The 17,943-nt window shown below is 36.5% G+C and overlaps 1 protein-coding gene and 1 long non-coding RNA gene across 2 annotated transcripts; both read right to left on the minus strand.

Annotated features, from left to right (window-relative positions):
• Nucleotides 1-571: 571 nt before the first annotated feature.
• Nucleotides 572-17,428, minus strand: LOC117906810 (NADPH--cytochrome P450 reductase). The gene is made up of 18 exons (XM_034820023.1): nt 16,994-17,428; nt 15,791-15,850; nt 15,630-15,706; nt 15,434-15,491; nt 15,226-15,309; nt 15,117-15,153; nt 13,522-13,591; nt 13,160-13,354; nt 12,895-12,987; nt 3,471-3,696; nt 3,288-3,371; nt 2,955-3,106; nt 2,766-2,862; nt 2,481-2,630; nt 2,326-2,403; nt 2,111-2,233; nt 1,916-2,029; nt 572-1,119 (listed from the first exon to the last, which is right to left on the minus strand). The coding sequence occupies exons 1-18, from the start codon at nt 17,279-17,281 to the stop codon at nt 1,039-1,041; spliced, it is 2,067 nt and encodes a 688-aa protein (XP_034675914.1). The 5' UTR covers nt 17,282-17,428; the 3' UTR covers nt 572-1,038.
• On the minus strand, nt 9,617-12,168 carry LOC117906811. The gene is made up of 2 exons (XR_004649894.1): nt 11,090-12,168; nt 9,617-10,833 (listed from the first exon to the last, which is right to left on the minus strand). It is a non-coding gene; the product is annotated as an uncharacterized LOC117906811 (long non-coding RNA).
• Nucleotides 17,429-17,943: the final 515 nt, after the last annotated feature.

Genomic DNA, 17,943 nt, shown 5'->3' on the forward strand with positions numbered 1-17,943 from the left:
ATATTCTATTAAAAACTATTTAGTTTTAATTTATTTATAATTAAAAAATTATTTTTATTTTTAATAAGCCTTGAGTTAAATTTAATTCATATTATATAAATTAAATTTACAATTTATGTTTTTTAAAAAATCAAAATAAAAATTATTTACAAAAAAACTTATGGTTTATTTTAAATTTTTTTGAAAAATGTTTTTAAAAATAACTTGTAACAAAGAATAAAATACGAGATAAATTTAAATCTTACTTATAAATTATATTTCATTTCCATTGAAATCACTTTTGATTATCTTCTCATTATGAGAATGATGTTCATTCCCACTACTTATTCCCCGTGTACCAAAAACACCCTAAAATTAGTTGTAATCATTCACCTGCATATGAAAGTAGTTGTAACTAGACGACACCCGAAGAGGACATAAGCGTGGAAAGTATGGACCATGGGCGATGAGTTTTGGTGGTGATGCAAGCTCATGGGCCTCTACCTCCCATGGCATGACTGTGTGTCCCTACGACCTGGTTCACTATCAAGTTAACAACCCAGTGCTAACAGAAACAAACTCATATCAACTGTCTTCAACTCCCCTTCAAATAAATAAATAAATAAATTATTTTTTATTCTACCTTCCCATAATTTACTATAACCATCCATACAAAACCCCCTCCAAAACACCCTACACTCATCTTAGTATTGTCCTCTGACATCTTTCCAAACTCGCTATCCATCTAGGTTTTGTATGAGATATGAATCTAAGGAGATTACAATAGACTAAAACTAAAACAATGAAAGATTCTTCTTTGTCCCAAAATTAAAAAAAAAAAAGAAAAAAAAAAAAAAAAAAAAGATGTTTAGAGGAAACCATTTTTCAGTTTCCACCATATCTTTGATCTGCTGCCTGTTTACTCCAGGGAGACCTGGAGAGGAACTTGTTGAAACAAGGTTGAGCAAGGTTGAGCTTGAGAGAAAAAATGCATCCACCTCAAATGTTTCACCAGGATGCTGCAAACCAACCATGGAAAAGGAATCGATGCTTAATCAATCACCAGACATCTCTAAGATAACGTCCATCTGTGTGAAGTTTCTTCACTATAGCCTCCGCCTTGGATGACTCCACATTTTCCTGGAATTTATACCAGACAATAAAATATAGAATGATATGGCCCATATTTAAAATTCTACACTAACCCAGGGAAACCCATGCTAAATGAGTATTCTAAACTTCTCTACCAATCCCATTTCTTCAACTACTAACATCTAAATCTAGAAATGACTGCAGGAAGCAGAATGTTAAATATATGGCAAAACCCTTTTTCATGGTTTATGATTCCCAGATGTTGGTCTCACAAGCAGCCAACCTCAAAAAGGTTGGCCTGTGGTCATGTAGACATGGACCATGAGAAAGAGATCACATATTTGATACTTCGCTATATACATATATATATATATATATATATATATATATAGAGAGAGAGAGAGAGAGAGAGAGAGAAGGGGGGGAGAGATGGCCATGATCATGTCCATATAGATGTGGATCATGAGAGGGAGAAGGGCAGAGAGAAAGAAAGAGAGCATATTTGATACCTCGTACCTACTCCTTGACACTCGTATGTATTGTGCCAGGTTTCATGGGAGAGAGGAGAGTATTTGATACAACATAAATTCTCCAGGACAATGGTATGCAATATGAGAAATTAAACTGAAGAGAGAGACACACAGACAGAGAGGGTGGCCCATCATGATGAATTGTAAGTATAGGAATGGAACATGAGAGAGAAAGAGAGAGAGAGAGAGAGAGAGAGAGAGAGAGAGAGAGAGAGCATATTTGATAGCTCATACTTGCTCCTGGCAATTGCATGCAATATGCAAAGTTCAATGGAGTCTAAGGACACGCACACAGCATATTTGATGGTTCATACCTGCTCCTGGACAATGGTATGCAAAGTTCGATGAACATCTTTGGCCATACCCTTGGCATCACCACAAACATAAAGATATCCCCCCTGAGAGATTATATTCCATATGTATGATGCCTGCACATGGAAAAAATTCAACCATGAATAATGTATTTATCCCTTAACTGTAAGGTTTTTTTGTTGCCTGCTTTTACTCACTCTATCCATCATCTTATGTTGCACATACTCCTTTTGTGGCCCCTCTCGTGAAAATGCCACAATCAACTCAGACAGAATACCTTGTTCAACAAAATTATTGAGTTCATCCTCATAAATGAAATCCTACAACAGAGAACAAGATTAGGAAATCTTATTCCAGGGGATCAAAGAATTCAAAAGATTATTCGTCTGAACTTCTGTAGCATTATCCTTACCATCCGGCGATTCCGACATCCAAAGAATAGTAGAGCAGGACCAAGTTGAACACCATCCTCTTTGAGGGCCAATCTTTCCTGGACAAAGTAACTCTCATTTTATATTTACTCTCTTATGCTAAGATAACCTCACAAATCAGAAAGCAATCCAAAACCTGTAGAAATCCTCTGAAAGGTGCCAAGCCAGTACCAGGTCCCACCATGATAATTGGAGTCAAAGGATCAACAGGTAATTTGAAATTTGATGGCCTAATAAAAATAGGAGCCCAGCTAGAGTTATGGCTTTTCTCTAAAGAAACTGCATTCTGATTTTAATTGATAAAAATGGAAGTTAGATTCTGTAAGAAGTTAAGTCGTATGCCAACTGGAATAAATACTAAAGTAAACAAACTGACAGAAAAATTTGACCAAAAGCAACATATTTAATACTTCAGTACTACCTTCATCCAGGTTGAACACACCCCTTTGTGAATTCTGCCTGTGGGACTTGGACCATAAACCAAAGCACAGGTTACATGAACTCTATGGGACGCATACCTGCATGAAGTGAAGCAGTCAATCAAATTCCTTATTTTCTAAGATTAGATAGAATTTATTTGAAACACTACATATGGGAACAAGAAATTCACCTAGGAGAGGATGAGATTGAATAGTAACGAGGCTGCAATCGAGGGGCAATTGCTGCAAAGAAAACACCGAGGGGAGGTTTCGCTGAAGGGAACTCAGCCATTACCTCAAGGAGACTCCTCTGACTTCCAACAACCCATTGTGAGTACTCATCCTGGAATATAAGAAACATAAGACCAATAAATAAATTCAGCAAAAAATCTGCAACACCAACACTACAACCATCCCCCAAGAGAGAGAGAGAGAGAGAGAGAGAGAATGAAAAAAAGGAAACAGGAATTTGGATGTTGAGGGGGAAGAGGAGAGGAAGATAAAAACATCAGTCGTTTGTTGACCTTCCCCTGAGGTGATGCCAAGAACTTTAGTCTTTCTGCTTCACCAGGCTCAATTGCATGAGCAGCCAATGCACTTAATGCAGCCTGACAACCCAAATAGTTTGAAGCCAGTAAATAAAGCAAATTATTTTCAGCAATGGAATGCAATCAGAATGAAAAAAAGGGGGAAAGAAAAAAGGCCACCTTCCGTGGGGAGTTCAAGAGATCTGCATAACATGCAAGTGCAGTGCGAATGGTGCAAGGACCAGGAAAAGTAGGTGGCAATGAGCTGCCTAAGGACGTGCCATCATCTTTATCAGTGTGAATCGAAAAAAGCAAATCTAGAGGTTGACCCAACAACCTTCCTGCTTCCTCAACAGTTTCATCACAATTCTCAGCATAAACGCCCACATGGTCTCCAGTTTCATATCTGTGAAATGAATGCAAAAATGTGTAAACCCCCAACGGTCATTTTCACATAAGAGAATTTTACACAAACAAGGAACAAAAATAAAACCTTTCCAACAGCCAGTTCATACTAAAGAAAGTCTTCAATGGCAATTGCTCTCTATCAGAAAGAAAATTAGAAATAAAATCCATGTAAAAATAACATTTCCTCTCAAAGGAACAAGGAATGCAAGAATTACATGATTCTTTTAAAGCATATACACACAATGGAAAGAACAACTTGTTCCAAGTTCCAACTATTAACTATTATGTAGCACAACATTATGTAGCAGAACATTATGCAGCACAATATGCCAGGGCGTTTCATGAAGTTAAGAGACAAAATAAATAAATTAAACAAATATAAAACCAAAAACATGTTTCCCCAGTCCTGCACCAAAAAGGATAACTAATTCCTGTAGAGTTCCATATGTACTCAGCAATCATTCAGATAGTTGCCCTAGCATGTTATAGGTTCAATTTAAATTCAATAACATGGTTCACAGTATTGGTGTAGACCAATAAGTCTTGGCCATGGCTGTAATAAGTCCAATTTGGATATGAATAGCCTGATGCCAACTCGTGGGACCACTTAGAATCACAACACCATAACTTGGATAGATGAAAATTAAAGGAAAAATGGAGGGGGGATGGAGCTCGCAATGGGAGAAGGGTCAATTTTTAGAGAGACAAATGGTGCGGCGATGAGCCTTTATGTGTGTCTTTTCCCTCCTTATTTGCTCTAGCTAGCTCTAAGGAGGCTTGGGTGGTCGACATGTGGCTGCACTCTTCTGAGGGGGGTGGTTGGACTTCAAACTTCTCTAGACTTCTCAATGATTGGAAGATTGAGACTGTGGAGTGCTTCTTGTCAAGGCTTCAAGATAAGATGGTGGACGTGGAGAGGGAGGCAAGGTGTTTTAGGCAGAAACAAAGAGTGAATCCATCTCTGTTAAGTCCCTCTATTCTATCCCTGGGGTGGGAAGGGTAAAGCCTTTCCCTACAAGTATTGTGTGGAATGCATGGGTTCCTCCAAAGGTTAGCCTTTTTGCTTGGGAGGCAACAAGGGGGAGAGTTTTTACTTTAAACCAATTGTAAAGGAGGGGGTGGTCTTTAGTCAATAGATGCTCCCTTTGTTATGCTTATGAGGAGTCAATTGATCACGTACTCTTGCACTATGAAAAAACAAGGTTGTTATGGGAGCTCTCGTTCTCCTTGTTCAGTATGTGTTGGGTGATTCACTTTACAATTAGAGAGACCCAGTTAGGGTGGCACGACTCTTTTATTGGAAGAAAGAAGAAGAAAGTGTGGGGAACAACACCTTTACACCTCTTCTGGACAATTTGGAAAAAGAGAAATAGAAGATCCTTTGAGGATGTGAAACTCTCTGTTTAAAGGTTAAAATTTTGTGCAACATATTATCTTGGACTAACTTGTTTATGGAAAATTCATTTATGTCCTTAGTTGACTTTATTGATTGGTTAAGGTTGGATTGGGGGAGGAAGTATTTTTTGTTTTCCCCATCTTTTTAGGCGCTATTTAGTAGCCATTGTATACACCATGTGTACTTTGGTGCACCCCTTTTGGCACTTTAATACTATTTGCATTTACCTATCTAAAAAAAAATGAAAGGAAAAAAAAGATAATATCTACATTTTCCAGAGATTCTCTCATTAATAAAAAAAATGTCTAGATATATGACTAGGAACAAGAAATTCAAACTAATTTGTTTTCAAACAATTATTAACTAGTTTTTTTTTTTTTTTTTTTATTGGAAACGACAAAGGCATATATTGATAAAAAGAAAAGTACAAGAGAAGGATGAGGAATCCTCCCACCAAAGAAAAACAAAACTACAATGAAACAAATGCGAGAAAATACAAAGTAGATATAGACAACTGCTATGAGTTAGGCCAACCCAATGGAGTTGCACGCCGCTAACCAATCAAGGTGTATCACATTAAGGGGAATCCCCTTAAAAACCTTAGAACAAAAAGCCCAAAGAGAAGCAAGGAAATGAATCATGTCCCAAAGGTTCTCTGAATTCCTTGTTTTATCCTCAAAAATCCTTGCATTTCTTTCCCGCCACACCACCCATAATAAAGCGATGCACGCATTTCTTTGTATTATTTTCAAAATGTACCAATTATAAAAAGAAATGCTTGTACCAAAGTGACAAGATAATCCTAACAATTGGAAAAACAACCTCTACTTACTGAAAATTGTAAATATAACCCTTAAGTTGACATAATTATCCTTACACTTTTTCTCAAAAAGTGGTTGGATGTGAGATGGGTATAAAAAAATTGATAGAAGATATTTTTGCTCAATAAAGGTTATATTTCATGTTTTAAAAGATGGGGATTATTTTTCTAAATATATAATTGTTTTATCCCTTTTAATTATATAACCCTTATGAAAAAATAGTGTCAGGTGTAAAAAATGGGTATGGTAATGTAAGAGTTTTCAATTCTTAAAACTATCATAAGCCAATTCTAACACATACTTTATAATTATTTATCTAAAATTTCTCATTATCACACGATACCCATCCAAAATACCAAGAGTGATCCACCTTGAGAAATGTCGAGTCAATAACCAATATTACGACTTTGAACCATGTTCAATAATCCATACTATATATGTCAAAACTAAGTATAATGTCAAAATATTTTACATCATGTCAATAATTGAATGGACTTCAACATAAACAAAGTTCCAAGACTGGTTAATAAAACAACCATCTTGGCAGTCAGAGACCATCTGGTACAGAGTAGTTTCTCCTTTTAAAAGCAAAAGGACACTAGAGATTATAACAAGAGACAAAAGAAAAACTGGTTGAAATATACTAATTATTTTTCAAGACAACAGTTGCTATAAGATGATACAACACTAAAAAACTGGAAGTGTTCCACGGATGCAGTAGAGAGCAGTTTCTCTTTTTAATAGCAAAAGGGGCGCTAGCGATAGTAACAAGAGACATTCAAAAGCAGCAAGATAAAAAAAAGAATGGTTTTTAGCTAGCCAGCATTGCTTCTGCAAGCAATGTGGAGAGTCACTACAAGCTAGGCCTGTAGCTTTTGGTCCTTGTTATTCTTTGTTTCACATCTCGTGGGTGCCCCCTTGGTTGGTCAAGGATTTGAGTTTTGGCTGGCAAGGAAATTTTCCTGGGAAAGGCTGAAAGGATATTTAGAACCATCTACTTGCCTCTTTCAATATACTTGGAGAGAACAAGACCGTAAAGCCAAATTAGACAATGAAAATTCTGTGGATTTTATTGATGGCACAAGATGTGTTTGGGTGATATTTGCGTTTTTTTTCAACATCCATTTATAATATTTTTAAATTTGCCTTTACAAAAAAGGGGAAAAATGAATAAATATATAACAGTAGCTGGTGCAGTGAGATTCAGTTCATCTGTCAATGCCTCGTCTTTCTTCTAATAAACAATCTAAGCAAGATTCTTCATTTCTTATTTGTATGCTAATTTTTGCTGTCAGCTGAATGAGCCACACAGTGAAGAGCCTAGGATCAATAAAGAAAATATTGGTAGTTAAGGATATATCAGTCCTTGGATTTTATGAATATATTATGATATATCAAGAAATATCCATGGATATTTTGACAAAAAAATTGATGAGACGGAAATTGATTAGAACTCATGGAAATGCTTGGGAAAAACTCTAAGAAATGATGGCAAAAAGTAATAATAAACATTTTAAAATTATTTTGTTGAAGAAATTGCTATATATATTTATATATGATATAATTTGTCATATTCAACAATAATATCACATGTGTTGACAAGAAATATAAATTTTGTAAGCGCATATTCATTATTAAGTTACATTAAATATTATTCGACGACAATGTTGTGACATTTGATAATAACATGTCCAGCTTAAAAATATATTTAATATTAAAACTGTGATCTATTTAATTCAAATATATTCAATGTATAAAATAAATGATGATATATGTATGTTTTTGTAATATTTATATTTTTATATTTAAATATCATATAAATGATATAAAAATGACCTATCACTAGGTTTTATATTTTTGATAATTAATTAAATAAAATTTTAAAATAAAATAATTAGAATTAATTAATTTATTAAAATATTATTTTAAATATTTTGTTTTTGTAAAATAAAAATGTATGCATTTTGTGCATTTTTATTATTAAGTGTGAATTTGCCTTAGTGGTTACTAAGGTCCAAGGTCAATTTTTTGTTTTGGGTTTGATTCCGCCTTTTGCAAAGTGCAAACCAATTTTTAGGGATTTTTAGGGTTTGACCATCAAGAGGAGCGGATTTTTAGGGTTTGACCAAGCAAGGGGAGTGGGGAGCAGCCGTTAGACCAGCCAAAAAAATGGGGAAATTTCCACTATTTTTTCCCCAAAAATTGCCAATATTTTGACGAAATATCACCAATTTTTTGACATGGCACCAGTTCCTACAGCTGCATCGGCAATTTTATCAGTGGTAACCAATTAATCATCAATATTTCACCAATATTCCCCGATTTTTGCCTAAATTTCCCTTGTTCGAATTTCCCACCTATATTTTCACTTTTAGACCCACTGATATCCAATTTTTCGCCAATATATCAGCAAAATTTTCCAACATTTCAAACTTTGCCTAGGATGCATAATTATGGTAATCACTCTAGATGGTCTATTGATTATCACTAAACAGATGCATGCATCTTTTGCATTGGGATCTAGGAAAAAACTTTATGTTTTCCTCCAATTTATTTGTCAACACAGGAGAAAATTACACACAAACCCCATGGAATACTTAGAACAATAAAATTTGCTAAAACTTCAAGGATTCATTTTGAACTACTCTAATAGACTGAATGATACATATTAGGTTATATCAAGTAATCTAAAGCCATAATCTAATGATCAAATATAGAAGTAGTATGCCAATTCCCCAACTGCAATCAAGTCACCCTTTACTATCAGTTTATTCACAACTACAACAAAAGAACTAAACAAAATATAGAAATAATACATTTCTCCTATAAAAATGAAAATGACTACTTCCAATCAACTTCTTCCATATTTGAATAACATAAGTGGGTTGACAGAATAATAAACACAGGAACCTTTCGGTCATGATTAGGAATGCATGATCTGTTTAGTTCTGTTCTCCAAGAATAGTGAAACATTTTATACAACTGGTTGGTTATGAGCTTTCATGGTACTGTTCTTTGGGATACTGATAAAAATTAGGGTGTTTCTGAAAAACATTATAAAAAAATTATAGACAAAAGAATAATTGATTGAAAGTGCATCCACTGAAATTATGACATGTGTAAATTATAAATCATATATTTTACCCACTTCTTTGTAGCACTATCTCAATTTATCAACCCATGCTGGGACTTTTTCTTTTTCCTTTTTTGACAGGTAACCCACACTGGGAGAGGCTTTTGTGTTTCTTTTTTAGTCCATATCGATCGGCTAGGTCTCCTTGTATTATGGTAGAGTTTAGCCATTTTTTATCAGTTGGGAGGACTCCTCATCCTTCTCATATACTTTTATTCATTTTTAATACTAAAAAAAACCATACCATGAGAAAAGTTATAAGATGTTGGAAAATAATAGTTGCACCTAGGGGTTCAAATTGAGTTGGTTGGGCTGACCCAACCCGATGTTTGGTGGGCCTGAACAAACATTTTTAATACTCAAGTTGGGTTAAGGTTAAGTTTTTCCAACCCGAACTCACTTTAGATTGAGCTCGAACTAAGGTTTTAACAACCCAAACCTGATTTAATATTTTTATATTCTATATAATAATATTAATTTTTTTTTAGATTTTTAAGGAAAAATACCATATTATAATCATATCATATACTTCTCCATTTTTCTAGAAAGATATATGTGTGTGTATTGGTAAGTAAATAGAAAGAATATATTAAAAGCCAACATGGTGCGACAAAGTACACACAAAGTATACGATAAAGGCCAGCAGGCTAGCAAGAAAAAAAAGAAATGCAAAAACCATCCACTCCCACAACAAACAAAATCCTACACCCTAAAAAACCATTAACAAAGCGAAAACACCCATGAGCACTTCCCTAAAAACCAAAAGCACAACTACAGAAAGAAAAGCATCCACACAACAAGAGAGATTAAATCTCACTGCTCCTACCCCTTCCCCTGACCAAAAGAGGAGAGCTACTATAATTAACTAAGCATTCCAATTTACGAATTTCCTTCTCAACATGGGATGACGAGAATGTTTTGCTCTTTCCCCCCTAAGATTTTTACTCCACACCCTTTTCTAGCCCCCATTTTCCTGAAAAGGGAGGTAATTTCCTTCTTGAATCCCGCCAGTAGCATCCTCAAAAAATTACAAAACTTAGCAAACTTAAAGGGAAGGCTTTCGGAAAATATCATCTCCCCCACCAAATCACTACTAGCCTCCAAGACCCTAAAATCATCCACATCCTCAGCCTTAAGCACCAAATCCCTTCCCGAAAGACCCTTTTCTATACCTACCATTAGGTCCAACAACCTTCCATCTTGGAACAACATCCTTAAATGCTGAGAACCCGAACATAAGGAGGACTCAGCCTTAGATAAGTGAGCAGTTCCATTACCGCAAATGGGCGAACCAACTGGAGAGTAAGGAGGAGAAAAAGGGGACGATGAAAGCCTACCTTCAAAACCAGTAGCTACTTCTATCAAGGCTTCACTGACTCCCAAGACCCTCACCTCTGGACCTTGAGATACGCCTTTAGAAGGGTATCAAAAAAGAACTCCAAAGGATTAGCAATACTCCCACCTCCAGAATCACTTGAAGAGACCACTTGGGACTTTTTACCCATATTTTCCAAAGAGGTAGAGGACAGATCTTCGGGCCACCCCACTGGTACGCTTAAAAGACTCAACCCACCAAGGCAACCTCTAGACGAGCCAAAACCACCCACAATGGGCTGGCCCAAGAAGATGCCAAGGCCCTCTTCAGCAACTAATCTTTTTAGAAGTGAGTGACCCACCAGCCCACTAGGGGACCTGATAAGCCCACCCATTGGGCTTTTGACCTTGTTTGAAAACAACCAACACCCCTGAAACACGCGCAGAAAGGCCAGACTCAACACCCGACACCTACACCACCTCTCCAACACGTTTCCTCCCTTCTTGCTCCGTGCTTTGTGTCGCGCATGCCCTTCCCTCCCTTTCATCCCTGACTTCAGGAAAACTGCACCACCACTTGGAAACCACCCTCCACAACCATGGCAATACCTCCCACCATAAATAGACAACAAAAATGACTTCTATGTCCACCACAAACATGGACAACTAACTTGGGGTCTTTCTCCCACTATATTTAACTCATAATCTAGCCCATTTTAGATGACACCTCTCATCTGTATCCATGTCCACTACAATGAACCCTCCACAAGCATCGCTCAGCATCTTGAAAAAGGCTTTTCCCCACAAATGCACCAACAGTCCCAAAACCCTCACCCACGCTTCACCGACGCTGGCATCTCCTCTGAAACAACCAACCTCTAGCCCCCACTGCTCCATCTTCATTTTTCTTCACTTAACCAGGATAGGCCCCAAAAGCAAGACCCTTTCAACTTCAGAAAAATCTTCAAACTCAAATAAAATAAGAGATTCTCTCAATAAATAGAGATCTAACTCCCATTTCAACCCCTAAGCATGCCTAGCCCAAGAATACAACAATTCTAAAACCAGCAGACAACTCGAAGGAGCATCTCATCTCCCCACCAGACACTTCTTAAGGGACTCTAAATTGCTCAGAACCTCCTTTTTCTTGCTCTCAATCCACACTGCCTCACCTATCTCCCCCTTACATCCGTTCAACACCTTTGCAAAAGAAGCCCAGTTTAAAATAGCACATCCTCCTTTTTTTTCTTTTTTCTCCCGAAACCTGATAAACTCCTTACAAGCTTTCAAAGACCTTGACTCAAAAGCAATCTTGATGCTCCTAAGCTTTGGATGCAAGGATCTTCCAACCCCCTTAGGAACTCTCTACCTTCTAGAAAAACTAAGGAGAATCTTTTCTCCTCTACGTTCAAAGCTAAGCAAAGCAGAAATCCTCCCACTTTATTGTTGCACAACTCTAGTTTGTAGACCCTTCCTCCTTCCTTCCACGCCCTTCTAAAAGAATCACCAAACTTCCCATTATAGCAATCTTCCACCCCCTCTAGAAGCCCAACAAGACTTCTCTCACCGAACCTAATCCAAGAGGAAAATCCTCTACCCCTCTCCACAATCTTCCCCACCTCCTTACCTTTTACTATCTCCAGCAAGATTTCAAAGGTTTTCAAATCCACTCCAAACCAACAAGAACCTCCAAGAGAACTCAAACCAGCATTTTCCTCCATTGCTTAGACGTAACAATCTTATCAAAACCAACAATCCTCCACCTCCTATATATATATATACACACACACACATTACCTTTTTTTTATTATCTTGAAATTTTGTTCCATTTACTATTTAAATTTTGGTACAAATATATATTAAAAAGTTTTTAAAAAATACTAGATGAATGTCAAATCATATAACGCAATCAACCCGACCAACTTGAATCTAATCCAACTAACCCAAATCTAACCTCATCAACCTAAGTTTAGAAAAAATGAGTTTGTATTGGGCTTGGTTGAATACCTCGAGTTAGAGATTGGATTGGATTAGACTTGAGTCCGAGTTGCACCGCTAGTTGCACCACCTTTCCACAACTTTTACCACATATTAAGGTGGTAAATGGTGATTGATGGAAGAAAATGTGGTAAATGATTAAAAAAATTATTCAATTCTTATGACCTCTACCACCAATCACCACCTCCCACATCACTAGGTGGTAAAGCGGTAGTGGAAAATATGGTGCAAATAGTATCAACTAATGATGGCAAACTTAATTAGGACAAAATGAAATTTTTCAGAGGTCAAAATCCAACGACCTGTCGGCGACTCAATCAGAATGACCTAGCTGAAATAGTGAACTAAGAAGAAATCCCATCCTGAAGAAAGATTCATTTGCCCAAGTAACTGCCTCTTTTTCTCTAGTCTGACACATAAGCCAGTTAACACACTGCTTAACTTTTACTTGAGAAACAATAACACCCTTCAGATTATATATTACTCACTAAATGTAAACATCTAATGAGAAGTATTAGGCGGCCATGAACATACGTTATACCAGTGCCTGATGTGTCAAACTCCAGATGTATGCAGGAACGATCAGACTCCAGTGTGTGAAGCTCTCGCTGAACTGCAACATTAACTCTTCAAGAAATAGAAACACACCTATTTCAGTAAAGAATAAAAAAGGCTAATAGAGACTTCAGTGTGTGAGGCTTTTCTTTAACTTCAAGATTAAGACTTTAAGAAAGAAAGAGACGCCAATTCTAGTAAACAATTAAAAAAAAAGGTTAATAGAGAACCAACAAATGTTTACCTGCATGGATGGTGAATATCAAAAGAAGCATTCCCATTTGCCATATTTAGGAATTTATCTTCACAAGATGTAACAATAGGATCATGAATAACTACCCTGTATTCAGGGATAACAGCTGTATATGGAGTGGACACAGCACTTATATCATCTTCATCTCGGAGTAATAGATCTAACTCAGGCCACAGTAATTCTCTCCTGGATCAGAAGAACCATATGATTATGGTTAACATGGCACATAATTGATGTCCTACTATATATAGAAGATCCATATTCCTAACTTGTTAAAAATCGCCAGTCAAAAGAATATGGAGTATAACAAATTTTAAAAAAATAAAAAATAAATAAATCACAGTAGCACAGACCAAGCAGCAAAATCATCCTCAATGCACTGATCGTCATCACCAAGACCAGCTGGAACAAGACGTTTTGCTCCTGAATCAATGACATACAAAACTTATGGACTTTAAATACAAATAATCAGTTAAGCGTTAATTGAAACCCACACAAACAGGACAATAGACAAAACCAGAGTTAAACAAGATCAATCAACAACAGATGTAGAATACGTTAGAGCTTGAGCCCGATTGGCATGATAAGCATTGTTAGTTCATTACCTTACAATTTGATCTTTTAGGTCAAATTGATACCTAAACATAGTTTCAAAGCTCTCCTTAGCAAGAGATCCTGGGTCAGAGTCTTAGGGTCCATTTATTTGTTCATCTATTTCCCTATGATCCATGATCAATGGTTTGCCTCTCCATGAAAGGGGTACAATGGCTTTATTGAGCCCGTGTGCAAGCCCAAAAAAGGTAACCCATGAGGCAGTTATTAGGACTTTAGTTCAATTAGCTTGATGGTCCATTGCCTAACATCATAAGTTTTTAGGTCAAATTGATAATTTGCCTAGTTTAAGTAAATATTATCCTGGAGTCTTTGATGAATTAAGAGCAACAACTCTTAACTAATATTATCCAGCTATGCAACAACCAATCTCCGAGGAACCCCTAATGCAATAAATTCCCCACAATTTGACAACTTCCAAATGGTACATAGTAGTGATCTGAGTTTCAAACAGATTAACGATGACAAAGGATGGTACTACCACAACCAATAACAATCCCTCACTAAATTAGCATCAAATCACTCACGTATGTACCATTAGGCTATGATGGTTCTAGCAACATTTGTTCCCTGATAAATTGCAACAAAACATGTAGCAGGAATGCAGCATATCATGTCTATGACAAATGCTTTTATGGATAAAAGGTGATCCAATTCAGCAGCTACATTAATTTTTTTTTTTTTTTTTTTTTTTGTTTAAGATAATGGGGAATCACACCGACAGCAAGGCATTTAGTGATACAGGCCTGCTCCTTTACCCTACACCACCATTGAAGCACTTTAATGCCAAGGATACTTGAACCCAAGGCCTCTAGTTCATTGCCAAAGGTAAGAATCATTGTGCTACACCCCCGGGGGCTACAACTACACCAAACATGAAGATGGTCAATAGAAAAAGGATCATACTAGCAATTTTATGGGTGAATGTGCTAGACGATGAATTTACCTCTGCAATCCATGGCATAAGCCTTTCAATCCCTCAATCCTTTGCAATTAAAGTCATAATTAAAAATAGCTAAAATTGGTAAGAGAAAGCATAATAAATTACACCACAAATTTTTAAAACGAAACATAAAACCTCAAGTTAGACATTTAGGAGAATCCTATGATAGTCAATATGACATTCCATAACAAAAAAAAGCATGCACAAACAGTAAATCATAAAAAAGGACAAACAATGACAAGTTATTTTAATATTTCATTCTATCAAAAGATTAAATATATGATGGTTGTATGCCAAAACGGAATATAAAACAGATAAAAAACAGCTGTACAAGTATACAGGGTGCACCCAATCGAAAAGATATTTTAACAAATGAATAAAATTATTGAATACCTTGCTCACTTAGTAGTTCATCCACTACCTTTGCTATCTGTTTCAAAAAGGTTCCATCAGATACTATGAGATATATAATGGATAAACTTAAATATCTCACCAATTGTACCTTGTTAAAATGTTCATATTGGCGGTTACCCAGACCAAAAACACCATATGTGAGTTGTTGAAGCCAGGCCTCCCTCTCTTTTCCCTGAAAAAGAACCAAACTCATCAACAGATTTAAAAAATAAAATAAAACATAAAAATAAAAAGAAAGAAGAACGATTGCTCACTGTCACTTCACAGTTTAGATCAACTACAACAGAACAACTAACCTCAGTAAACCATTTGTAAAATCTAGCAGCATTATCAGTTGGCTCTCCATCTCCATAACTACAATGTCAAGTTTAAACATCAATGAGTGGGCACTTCCAATAAACTCACATATTTTTCCAATAAACTCGCATACTTTCAAAAATTTCACACGCATATTTTCAAAAATTTCACAAATTGCTGATATAAGTATCTTACGTGGCCAACATGAAAAAAGCCAAAGCCTCTTTCTTCAGTTTTTCTTCATATTGATCATCATCCACAGCATAGTCATCCTAATTCCAATGATAAAAACAACCAAAAGAGAAAACTCTGGTAAAAGATTCTCAGCCCAGGCCATACAAAAACTCCTTACATACCAGGTCAACAACTTTAATGGTTGCTTTGTCGTATCTTGCCTTAATCTCTTCGGCTAAAGCCTATTACAAAGCAAGTCAAGCAGAAGCAAACAATTGAGCACAACAAGTGAACGATGATAAAAATATAATAAATGAACGAATAACACCAATATCTAATGTTAACAAAAAAATCATATACCGCTTATATAACAAGAACCAATATTTCTCATGTTAACAGGAAATATGAACTGTTTACAGAAAAAATAAATAAATAAATAGAGCCACTTCTTCCCATCACACTTTAAAAAGTATGGAATCTAACTGAGTTGGATACTTGGACACGTATATTGGCACATGGTCGCCTAAGATGCTTGGTAGGACACCCCTCAATTCATGCTTGAGACTCCTAATTAACATCAATGGGTTAAACTGGCTCAAGTTCTCTCCATAGATCATGCTAAAAATAATGTGTCATCTCTCTTATTGATATTTTAATTCACCAAGCCCCAACGCATGATCTATGGACTCCACAATTTGAAAAGCAGCTGATGAGCACCTCAGCATCAACCCTATATACCAAGGTAATACTGGTGATTCTGTTGTCATAATTTGGAAAGTCCAAAATACAATCTACAACACGGCTCATTTCCCAGATATTAAAATCATGTGTGTGTGTATGCAACTTGAACTCAAAAATACATTTGTCATCCTCCCTCCCCCAACATTTGTACCGAAATTCAACCCACAAAATTCGGAAGGGCAAAAGATTCTCTAATCTTTCTATATTATGATTTGTAACAAATTAGCACATTTTAGCTCCAAAGTAAAAGTGACAACTTTAGCATATTCAAATATGAAGTTACATGAAATAAAAATAACTATGACGAATTCTAAATGGTGGGGATAAGGCAATATCCATATATATGATTCAATTCAGCGAGGGAGAGAATCTGCATGGATTTAAGCATCTATTCCAAATCACTGTTTGACACAGTACATAAAGCAGATAGTTTTCTTTAATTAAAAGCTGCTCCTATTGTGCCACTCGACATGTCCTCAAATTAAACACCTTGTATCAAATTTTGTCAAAAAATAAATAAAATTAAGTAACCTTCAAAATTCAAATTAAACTTGCGTCAGCCAGAAATTTCAAATAATCAAAGAACATTAACTCCACCATACACCAAAATTTCTAATTCAGAATCCAAAAAAAAAAAAAATCACCTTGGCAAAACCCTCGGCAGTTCCAGTCTGAGTACCAAAGAAGACAGTGACCTTAGTTTTCCCCACCGCAGCCTCTGCCTCATCCTCTTCCGCTGGAATCGCCACCGCCTTCGGAACCACGAGCGGCTTCACATCCCTTCCTCGATCCGACGATCTTCTCCACACGAAGATCAACAACCCCAAAATCACCGCCACCGTCGTCGTCAGGATCAGAACCGCCGATTCCGAGCCCAACGACACACCGAGAAAAGCCTCCACAGTGTTAATCAAATTGGATTCAGAAGACATCGCAGTTTCCAAAATCTTTCTCTCTTCCACGATCGAACCTCTCAACCTCGAAGTATCCGACGCTCCACTCCTAGTCCTAGTAGCCTTCGCTAACCCTCGCGAAGCCGAAGAAGAAAAGACAGTGAAAACGCGACGACGACGTTACTGTGCGTGTAATATGTTTTTAGCTGCCCATGCCTAGGCCCACTTTTTTGGGCTTTAAGGGCTTTTTCAGAGGAAGCCTAGCGTCACAGCCTCATGCAATGTCTGTCAGTGATGCTACCTGTTTTGTGGGACCCAACTGAACTATTACTGGTTCCATCACATTTGAATCGTAGGGTGGCGACGTGTCTGTGATGGAGCCGGACATGATGCTACGTAGGATTATTTCTTCGGGGTGACGTGTACTTTCGTCTTTTGAAGAAGCCCGGCTATGCGCGTTGACATCTTGGAGAGTCTATCTTTATAGAGATCATCACGGTATCTGAAAGTGACTCTGTTTTGGCTTTTAGACTACCTCGTCACTCATACCATCCCTTAATTTTGGTTTGGTGTTTTTTTTTTTATACAATAATTCATATTAAAGACATAGAATATGAAATATTTGACTTTCCATCTAATTTTTTGATTTCTATATATTCTTTTTATTTTTTTTTACTCTCTTTTTTATCTCCAAGTGTCAT

Source organism: Vitis riparia, chromosome 18 (genome assembly GCF_004353265.1).
Source record: "Vitis riparia cultivar Riparia Gloire de Montpellier isolate 1030 chromosome 18, EGFV_Vit.rip_1.0, whole genome shotgun sequence".
Taxonomy (NCBI): domain Eukaryota; kingdom Viridiplantae; phylum Streptophyta; class Magnoliopsida; order Vitales; family Vitaceae; genus Vitis; species Vitis riparia.